At 46.3% G+C, this 11221-nt stretch overlaps 1 protein-coding gene across 1 annotated transcript in view; it reads right to left on the reverse strand.

Annotated features, from left to right (window-relative positions):
- The window catches only part of MEI1 (meiosis inhibitor 1), a gene marked incomplete at its 3' end in the record, with an annotated part of 36316 nt that extends 25099 nt beyond the window's left edge, over positions 1-11217 (reverse strand). The window contains 10 exon segments of the mRNA XM_009585523.1: positions 812-926; positions 1473-1607; positions 4085-4184; positions 4707-4823; positions 5650-5764; positions 6263-6393; positions 7654-7857; positions 8418-8523; positions 9200-9273; positions 11169-11217. Of these exon segments, the coding sequence (XP_009583818.1) occupies positions 812-926; positions 1473-1607; positions 4085-4184; positions 4707-4823; positions 5650-5764; positions 6263-6393; positions 7654-7857; positions 8418-8523; positions 9200-9273; positions 11169-11217 (1146 nt within the window).
- Between the last annotated feature and the right edge of the window lie 4 nt (positions 11218-11221).

Below are 11221 nucleotides of genomic sequence, written 5' to 3' on the forward strand. Positions count from 1 at the left end.
GCAAGATGCTCTTGCCATTACAGACATGCCATCTAAACCTCCATGGCTCTAAGCCTAGAGCAAGAAGGCTCAGCCCTTGTCTTCTCACTAGGCATCTGTAATGGGGGCTCTCCTCAGAAGTGCATAGGTCCCAGCAGCACATCACACTACACATTCCAGGAACAGGAAATGATTTGCAGTTCAGAGAGTGGCTAACAGCTGCAAGATGCTCTTGCCATTACAGACATGCCATCTAAACCTCCATGGCTCTAAGCCTAGAGCAAGAAGGCTCAGCCCTTGTCTTCTCACTAGGCATCTGTAATGGGGGCTCTCCTCAGAAGTGCATAGGTCCCAGCAGCACATCACACTACACATTCCAGGAACAGGAAATGATTTGCAGTTCAGAGAGTGGCTAACAGCTCCCTTGCTGAGGCATCACAGTGCATATATGATGACCCTCTTGGTCTGAAGGCACAGCAAGAGGCCTTCACTGCCAAAAAAATAGATTGACCGATGCAGCCTACAAGGTGGGGGCCTGAAGAAGGGGAAGTGACCTTGGAGTACTGGACACAAAGAGAGCAGCGTGCTCAAGTGGTGCCCCACAAATCTTCATTAATTTAGAAAGACAACATTCAGCAACATCCATCTTCAGCTACTTCAAAGACAAAGATTGGTACCATATCAAGGCATGAGAATCAAAAGAAACACCAGGGAACCCAACAGCCATAAGGTAAGGGGACGGAACATATATACAACATCCACATAGTGTGCTAGGAGGATCATCACTGTCCTGCTTGGTTCTACCAACAAGCAACAACAACTTTTGACTTACTGCATGCCTCTTGCTACTCTGTGGTGGGGAAAGGTCAGCACACCGCTTCAGCACTGCCTCCAGCAGCTTCTGCAGCTCTTCATATGGGACTGGAGGGGAGCTCAGATGGTCCTTCCTGAACAAGCAGAGAGAAAGACAGCATGCACATTCCCTGCTGGGGACATTCTACCTGGGAAGGCAACACCAGCAGAAATAAGTGCTCTTCTGACAGCAATATGCCATGGCCACTTCTCTGTAGCACAGCACACTAAGGTCACAGTATCTGAACAGTGCCTTCATCCAGATGTGAGCTCAAAACACACCCTCACTGCATTCACTGTCCTCTCCCACTACAGTCAGGAAGCATATGACTGTACAGAGTCTTATGCTCACTCTTTTCTATCCAGGTGGGGCCCAGAGTGACAAAGCCACAGCAGCCGCAGTACAAGCCTGCCTGGGACGCTAGGTCCTTGCTGCAGCTACTTGCTACCTACCACAGCTTCATTGCCCTGGCAGCCTTTTGAGGCAGGTGGGAAGCTAGCTGTGCTGTACCCACGCCTGTCTCAGACAGAAGTCCCACTGCAGAGCACACTCACCCACACAGCCACAAGGGAGCTGCAGAGACCAACATGGTATCAACAGATCTATCTGAAGAAAAGACTGCGAATATTTTCCTGCCTACCTCAGGAAAGCTGCCACAGCTCTCACAGCCTCCAGAACCACCTCCAGCACTGGGCAGTTCACTGTCTCCATCAAAACATCAATGGCTTCTATACACACACCTCGGTTTGTGAATAATTTGATTTCCACTGGTTGCCTGCAAAGAGAAAACTGAGTAAGCAAGGAGAATATTGTTAGAGTTAAGGAGCTGTAGTGCCCTCTCCTCATTTCACCATGGACAGCTGAGCTGTGTGGTTCCAGCCTTGCTTTTCAGTATTCAGAGCCAGCTGCTCTCAAGGAGGTAGTCTCAAACTTGAGCAGGTGGAGGGTTTGCTACGAAGAGTGAACTTCAGCAGGTCTGGAGCCCTACTACGATGAAAAACCCCACAGCCTGGATAACTGTGTGACTGCACCAGCAAACACTGACATGAAAAGCACAAGAAGAACAGGCTTTGCAAAATACAGTGATTTCTCTGCCTAGGACTTTATGCCGAGGCCATCTGCTCTGCCATTTGCGGGTTCATGTGGCAATTCAGATTTCTGAGTAAACAAGCAAACACCACCATCCTAGAACGAGGACGATGCCATGAGAATAGCTCCTCTCACAGTCCTATAGCAATTCTAATGCCAGATGGTGCCAGAAGGACAGGGACTTTCATGAACTTGAAAAGTAATCAGGAAAATAAACACAATCCAACTGTTTTGACAATTCTTGATAGTGAACATTTTGGTCGACTGATCACCTTGTGGCCCAACACCTTTGAGCATTCAGCACAAGAGCATGGAGGGATGACAAGCCATTAATCCCATAATTGGACAGAGTTGTGTAAATGGCAGACTGTGCTCATTTGGCTCCTGACAAGTCAGGTACAGTTGGGAGGGCGGGGGGAAGACAGGCAGCTACATGTGGACAAGAGGCACTAACAGCCTGCCAGAGGGCCTCTCCAAAGTGAATCAAGAAAAGCAGCACAGCATGACAGGAGCCAGACTTGGGAGCCAAAATCATTCCCTGTTATTCAGGTTTACACACATGCCTGACTAAAGCAACCCAGGAGTACATGCTCCCATGCACAAATGGGAGAGGAAAGTGAACTTCAGTAGAAATTACACTAGTAGCCCAGCTACAGGGCAAAAAGTGAACAGAGGCAGAACCACTCTTCTTAGTCACTCAGTGGGATGAAATCCAGCTTGGCAGTCACCTCACGTTCTACTGTGAGGAGGGCAAGGCAAGGAAAAGGTCTTGTGGAACTTGGGCACCACGAGCAGCCTCTGGCCCAAGCCATAAGTGATGTGCTGAACTTCCAAATCGTTTCTACTTATACTGTAATTCTATTAATCCCCTGTATTTCCTTTCTTTAATCACTGACCTGAAGTAAAACACATCAGGAAAAAAAAAACGTCTTTACTGACTCATGCAGGGAGGAAGGGATGGAGGAGTATTGCTGACTCATTCAAGAGGCACAAACCCACTCGCAATATGGTGCACTATGTCGTCTTCAGGGCCTGGGAGAAAAGTGTGAAGGACAGCACTCTTGTAGCTTCCTGCAGCCTCTTGTCTTCGGGCCCCAAACTGTGCCTGCCACTCTGGTTGTGCTGGGAGAGACAAGGGGCACTCCAGGGAGAGCTACCCACCATTCCTGACATACTGCCAAGGGGAGCAGTACGTCCCGCTTGGACAACACCAGAGTGTGGGGCTCACTTACACAAGAGAATCCATCTGCAAGGAAAAACCAAGAGGAGAGGTTCCAGGATGAGACCCCTTTCCCCACTATGAGATAGTTTTAAATAAAACATCATGTTTAAGGCAAAGCTCAGAGAAACAGAATGGGTGTGCTAGAAAATGAGAGTAATTGCACAGAGTGTTCTCTTTGTTTTACAAGCATAAATGCTGTAATTAGTGTTTCCCACATCCTGGTTTCTCTTTTTGACAGATCCCACACTGGCATCATCACACTGTTCTAGCACTGCTGCTTTTCCTTCTCCTTTGTACACTGCCACTACAAAACTGACTATGACATTTCCAAAATTCAGCTCAAGGGCTCTCCTGGGGGAACTAAGTGGCAAAAACAAGACTCTGTCACTAGCATGACAGGACAGGAACAAGATCACAGAGGCAAGAACAGGGAGCACAGAAGAAAAACAAGCCAGGGTATGTTATTCCTTAGGAAAAAAGTGACAGAAGACATTAATATTTCAGCCTAGAATTTGTTTTTGCTGTTTGAATTTAGCTCAGATGATGATACAAGACTAGAAGCCATGGAATTTTGTCACAGAGGCGCACTTAGCAGGAGCTGGCCTGCTCACATACGCCTGGACCTTCCTGGCCTTCCCCCCTGCCTCTGTCTACAGCTGAAAGGAGATTTCACCTCCCAGATTGGCAAGGAAGCAGGAAGAGGCAGATATACTGGTGGATGCATGCGCAAAGAGGACAAGCTGGGAGGTTTGGAAATAACCATCAGGCCCTTCTTCACAAGAACAGACAGATGTGTTTGTTCAGCAACATCTTTCAAACACAAAGGCTCTGGGGGTGTAGATATTTGTCTTGGACAAAAACCTTAAAAAGCAAAAGCACCACAGCCTCCATTTGGGGCACCAAACTCTGCCTCTGCAAGCCTGATGGGGGTACTCCCTTACCGTTTCAGTATTTCAGTGAAGAGCAGGAGCCCTTGTTTGTGCAACTCCACATTGTTCAGCTGCAGGACATCTTGGAGACTCCTCACCAGAGATTCAATGCCTGCACATGTCCAAGAGAAGTCACAGAGAGGGCTTTTAACACCCCAAACTCCAGGATGGAAGCAAAATTAATTTTTAAAAGGAAGGAAGATTTGAACAATTATTCTTCTGAGCCACTGACAGAAACAACTGCCCGAAACTGCTGAGTGTTCACTCAGCTCCGTGATAATAGGCCCCAACCTCCACTGCTGGAGGTAAGTCCAGAAGAACAGAAAGAATTTAGCCTTTCTTCCTAAAGCCACTCTTGGCATGTCCACAGAAACACCTAATAGTAACTTAGGTAGTGTCAGTCGTGATAACGGGTTATTATAACGAATGCATCAGGAACTCATTAGGACAGTGACACTGTAAATTCAAGCTATGTTGGACATCACAAACATGTCTGATAGGTACCCATTTTCAGTCCTTTATCCATCCTGACTGGAAATTGCGATTGTGTGTAAAGCATTGAAATTCAGCTAGCGGCACAGCAAATGCCCACAGTATTACTGCAGTCACTCTGTCAGAAAGGTTGATGACTCACCATAGACTGTGTGACACTTCGAGAAGAAAAGGCGCTCTTCAGTTAGGAGAAGCAGGCAGCAATACACTGACCAGATGAGAATTTCACTGTTGCACGAGAGACACTCAAATAGGAATTCTGCAAACACACACACACACACACACACAAAGAAGGTCACCCTGGTAAGAGGCATTCTGCTCACAGTGTGGCACAGCTGCTCCTAGAACAGAGCAGAGGAAGGAGAAGGAAACAAGGAAGCATAGCAACAGCCACAGGGAGAACGGTTGTATTATGAAATGGCAGGAATGGAGAACAGAGTGGATGCTTGGGGGTATGCTAGTCTTCAAAACAAGGTGACTGGAGAGCAGAGTCCCACGGGCAGGCATCTTCCCAGCACAAACTCAGCAGGCAGGAGCTGACTTGTGGCTCTAGCCTTTGGCACAAATGAAAAGCCACAAAGCAAGCTTTACCACAGATGCAGTGATCTTTTTTTCTCCTCAGAACTTTTACATCTCCCAAAGAATTTGTAAAATGAAAGCATTTCTGTCATTTGGGATTACAGAGAAATAATAAACCATCTCCCAAAGCTGCATTCTAAAGCTAAATCCTAGACCAAATTCTGTGCGAACTTACAATATTTAGTGGGATAAGATGGAACCCCAGTCTGTTTAGGCTTGTATCTAAGGTCCGGCAAGAAGGACCTTGATCACAAGGACTTGTCCAAATTCTTGCTGTGGAAATGCCATTCCGCCTGTTGACAGTTGCTTCTACACTTTCAGTTGAAAACTTACTCTCCGCTTCTATTCCTAAAATCACATTAGCCATTTTTACTGATATAAAATGGTCACTGCACACATTATGCCATCAGTGGATTTCATGGAGCCAGACTGATTCCTAAAACAGCCAGCCAGGGAGTGCTTTGATACTGGGAGATGAATAATAAGATGCTACTGCATTTCCGCACCTGGGACATCCGCATGGATAAAAGCAGGAGCATATCTGCTGGGAGAGTGAACCAGCACTGCAGCCACACAGTGAGAACTTGCTGCCTGTAACATCTCATCTCTGGTCAACAAAAGCTGTTGGGAAACAAAAGTCGAAATGAGAGAGGAAGTCAACTATGCAGATATGAGTAGGAAACAGTTTCCTCTACATTTTAAAATTTAAAACATAGATGAAGATCTCTCTTTTGGCATGTGTTTCACACATTAAACTTGCAAAGGCAAGATAAAACACTGGACCAAATACCCTAAAAAAAATGCAAAATGAGAACCACAACAGAGAAGATTATGAGTAAGAATAGCTCTGCCCCCATGCTTTGTCATGCTGGCACTACAAGTGCTGTATCAGACCTCAAGTGTGAGTGAGTAAAATCAGCTGAGGCCAGGAGTAAAATTTCCCCCCTCCAGGATGCAGGAATGAACAATGAGGTGATCTATGGGGATGTCCCCATTTCCCACTGTAGTCTCTATTGCTGGTGTTGGCAACAGCAAACTCAAGTGCCTCAGATAAAGATTCAATACAGGTCAGCAAATTCTTTACGTCTACCGACAATTCACTACTACTTCAGCAATCACCTTTTTGAGAACAAGTGGCAGCGGATCTTCCCCTTCTAAAATGTCAGGGTTCTCAGACTCCTGCTCTGTCTTTGAATTATTCATAAGAATGGATACAAAATGGTCAGATTTCAGCAGCTCCTTTAGCAAACCTGCAAAAGGGGGAGAAAGAACGAACACCATACTGGGCACAGCAAGGATTATATTAACACAGGAGTATTTACAGCCTAAGACTTGTTGCCAACTTCCTCCCCTTTCCTGCACTCCTAACAGAGGCCCTCACCTCCAGATCAGGGAGCTTCTTCTCACTGTGTCCCCAGATATTGCTATGAGCCCCATGTCTTGCAACCCCCTGTTACTGATGCTTTTTGCTGGGTCTGATCTGCTCCCTGTTCCTTCTCAGAGACGTGCATGTGCACTGGTACATGATCTCAGGAGCACTCTACTCGCATCGTCTTCTGTGCTTCAGTACCCACCCCTTAAACTGTTTCTTGGAGAGCTCTTGGCCTGCATTTTTCTCCAAGCTACTCAGTGACCCAACAATAACTAGACATTTTCCCTGGAATAATTCTTAGACAACTGGCATTTATCGTCCCCTTCTACTTTCACAGGCGCTTACTGAAACAGCTGTGTTTAGCTAAAGGATATACACACACACAAATAAGCCCTCAGTATAAAAGTATAGAGCACTGCTACAGGTATTGATACAAATCATCAGTACATGTCAGTACAAATCCACAAGAGGTACCGTCTGAGCTATAGAATTCTGCTTTCAAAGGAATCATCATCCATTTCTAGTAGCTAAGTAGATGATCCGAGGAGCAATCCAGTTCCTGCTTACCTCCTACAAAGGAGGAATTCCCTGGATGGTTTACAAACAAGCAATGTCAGAAAGACTGAAATTGTGCTCCCCAGCAACAGTTGATATGTGCAGTTGGAAGCATAAATGCAAGAGAGCGCCACTTCCACATTAGCTTTCTAACCTAAATAACATGATGCCCCACATCTGAAGACCATATCTGTTAGACTCCATCCCACTGCTCTACAAAATCCACCTGTCCGTGCATAGTGTTTGCATTCAGACACATTGAGGGATGGTCTGTTCCTAGGATGAAAAGTCAAATTGAGACAGCCCAGGCCACGCCACAGTGCAAGCTCTGAAGAGACTCTGAAGATTAGTCAGTGCTAGGCAAATGTGGGGCTCGAGGGACAATGGCGGGCTGAGGGAGCTCAGCAGCAGGTCTGGGCCATTTGACTGCTATGGAGTAACAGAAAGGATTGACTGCTTCAGACAAGCAGCAAAAAGCTCCTCTAGGGAACAACCCACATTAGAGCATCTAAACCAGCCAAGGATTTTTTCCTCATTCTAAGCCTTCCCTTGCACCTTGCAGCTTCTCTCAGCAATGCCTTACCCAAACAATTAACCTGTAGCTCCCTTGTCTGTGCACGCCCCAAAGTATTCAAGAAGAGACCACACAGCCTTTCTTCGAAGTGTGCTGAGAGCCGTTCTGTGCCAACAGGAGAAGAGTACAGCTTGCCATACAAGTAGCAGACAGCAGCCTTTATACCTTCATTTGGGTATGTCAAGCCCATCAGCAGATGATCCACTAAATTATCTAGCGTGAGGAACAGAAATGGCAAATATTCACACCAATGAACTGACTTTTTAAAAGCATCAGCCTATTTCCCTTGAAAACTTGCAAAAGCCCACTGGACAGACTGGTGTATGCAGATTAATGAATGCCACAATTAGGTGATGTGCTCACCACCACCTGCCCCACTGAGCAGAGGTACAGCAACAAATGCCTAGAGGAGCTCGCTGTTCACATATGAAGATCCATCATCCCAGATACTTCCACAAACAGCTAAGCTTGCTCACCAGTTCCCCAGGGGCTGGACCAAGGAAAGAAAAACTAAATGGGTGTTGCCTGTGACGAAGACCCACAAATCCCAGTTCACAGAGGCTGGTTTTGCCAGGCTGGCTAAGAGCACAATGACAAGCCTGCTATGAAGGTACTGACCTGCAACCCAGGAGGCCTGAATGCCACTCCGACTTCTGGACAGGCTTGTTGTGTGACCTTCATGAATTCACACGGGGGACAGGGGAGTGCATGCATGTGTATGTGTATTAGAGCTGTGAATACTAGCCTTCAGTGGGGCATGACACATTACTCACTGTGCTCTACCACCAGTACATCAGCAAAGCCTGGGATGGCATCTGCTAGCTTGCCCAAGAGAGTGAATGTGGGCAGGCTGCCTCTCATGGTAGTTGATTTGCACAGCTGTAGAGGAGACAGAGAAAGAAAATGTTTTACTGGTGAGCACACAGTCCAAAGGCAGAAATGCACCCAAACCAGCAAGCTCTTGGTGATGCATAATCCTCCAGAATAGAATCTCTTCCTAAACTGGGTCCTCTTCATCACTTAGGATAAATCATAGGAAAACCCTGAACACACTGCTAAGTCTCCAAAATGTCTTCTAATTAATCCAAGAAATCTCTTGCTTGTTGCTCCTTTTCCTCTCTCTCCCCTCCAGCTCTTACATGAGCAGATGAACCAGCTGAACTTCTCCCCACTTTTGCTACTTCCCAATTTTTGGTACCCCATGGGACCATCACAAACTTAGGAATGAAGAGAGGAAGAGCTCACAGCACAGGTTGGGAAAGCTCCTCATATCACTGAAACAGTAAGGTAGGAAAAGAAGAATCTGAGGAAGCCACATAGCTTCACACAAGCGTCATGAAGCCACACGGCTGCACGGCATCATAGGAACAATAGGAAAACTCCAAGGTAGACACCAACACTGCCAAAATCACAGCAGGGAGCTGGCACTAGGACATCCTACTGTAGCAGAGGCTGCATCCCAGCACAGTAGCTGCAGTCTTGCAGGGCCACTCATTCCCATCTCCTCAACCTCTAAAGGATTGAAAGGAAGGGCAGGGAATTCATCTTCACTGACCTCTTTTTGGCTTTCATCCAAAATGCAGTGTAAGTACTGTTCTGACTTCAGCTCCACTACAAGCCGCACCAGAACTAGGCAGAAGAAACAGGATCAGTAATTCACACCCAAGAGCACTCACAATCCATCTTCCACAGGGCTTTAGCAGACCAGTGAGCAAAGAGCTTAGAAATTAAATGAGCACGGAGGTGCTGAGAGAGCAGAGTAACGTCGTCATTCCCAGCACTGTTACTTTTGATAGCCCAGCCCAAGCTCTCTACAGCAACATTACAGCAGTCCTGTTCTAGCTGCACTACAAACCATGCATGGAAATGAACTGCAAGTGACAAACTGAGCATCAGGACACCAAATAAACATAAGGAACCAGGAAGGGAAGGAAACAAAGCCCTAGCTCAAAAGCATAAAAATTTCTGGTAATTGAATAGAGCAGGCTTCCTACAGTATGAAAATTGGCCTTTAAAAGCATATCTTTCCGGAGGAGATATCAGAACTGAAACTGCTGAGTATCCTTAGATGCAGACTGAGAGCTCCTCCTGCTGCTGCTACTGTCCCTGAGGTAACAGTGCAGTCTATCAGCCATTCCGCCTCACTGCAGTTATCCCATATACCTTGCCAGAAAGCAAGGCACCCGTCACCTTTGTGGTACTGTTCAACTCCTCAGCCCCCAGTAAGGGCTGTTATTCTTGGTTCACTGCAACTTTAAAAACTCTGGCCGCTCTGTCCTAATAAGAGGAATCAACAAGAAACTATGTTTACCAGGCACTGGCTGCACATCACCTGGGGTTTCCCTAACAAAATCACAAGGGAGTTGCCTCATGCTGGCAGGCTGCGTCTGCCTCCACACATATACCAGTGGACCAGTTTCAGGAAGCAAAGTTCCTCTTCTGGTATTTTTAGAACCTGGGCACCTGAATGTTCAGCGGATAAAGTTTTGACAATAGCCCCCTTACTGAGACACTGTGCAGAACATTGTTCCATAGGATTTAGTAAGGCTGTCTTGGATGTATCTTGCTGTCATGGCATGACTCATTTGAAAAACACACTCTTTTGATTTGTATTCTAGGAAAGCATCTTAAAAAAAAATACCAGAGACTTCTAGGTTCACCGTCTCTTGGTATATCCAGGGCAATACTGGAGGTTTATCTAGGAGACCTCCTTTAGCTAAAGAGCCACGCATCTCAGCAGAGGCATAGCTTGAGACAGGTGATTTATAGATGGTTTAATGGCCCTTTCTTGCCCTGAACTCTCAGAATCTCTAAAAACTTTCAAGTGTTAGATAACACTAAGTTAAAATTCCTCTGTTTGAGAGCATCCATCTCTCAACAGACTGGTAACATGACAGAAAGACTTCTCACCTTTTCAACACCATTTCAAGCAAGTGCCTGAAAACTGAAACCCCTCTGGAAGGAGCTGGTCACACGTCCTTTCATCTTTCATGGAGGAAATAGCACTGCTATTATCACTAGACTCAGCAGAGATGCCCAAGGTTAACTGGACTGCAGAGATTCCTTTGTCAGCCCTGCAGGCGTTTCCTTCAGATTTCAAATGAAGGACTGCTCACAAAGAGGAATCTGCAGCCTGTACAGCTAAATCCCAAATACTCCCTGTCCTGAGGAGAAAGCAGTAGATCCCAAAGCTCACTGAAGCCTACAGGAAGATTTCCATTTGCTTTGAGACTTTGGTCAGATCCAAAGATGAGGCATTGTTTACCACTGTTACCCATCTGACACTAAATTCATGGCACACACAGAACCTGTGAGAGAAATGCTAAATATTTAAATCTGCACGCACTCCCTCCCCTGCCCCCAAATATTGGAACAGTCCGCTCATCACTGTTGCATTGATAGAAAATAGACGGTCTTCCCAATTCAAGCTGTGTAGAAGCCGAGCATCTCACTATAGTTATCAGCCAAGACAGAGCCTCCCTTCACAAACTGTCAGTAATTGAGATGTGGCATCTGCCTCTCACCTTCTATGAATAGGTCCAGGGCACCGCTGTCTTCCACAGTGTGCAACATCCCT

Source organism: Fulmarus glacialis, unplaced genomic scaffold, assembly GCF_000690835.1.
Source record: "Fulmarus glacialis isolate BGI_N327 unplaced genomic scaffold, ASM69083v1 scaffold16519, whole genome shotgun sequence".
Lineage (NCBI taxonomy): Eukaryota > Metazoa > Chordata > Aves > Procellariiformes > Procellariidae > Fulmarus > Fulmarus glacialis.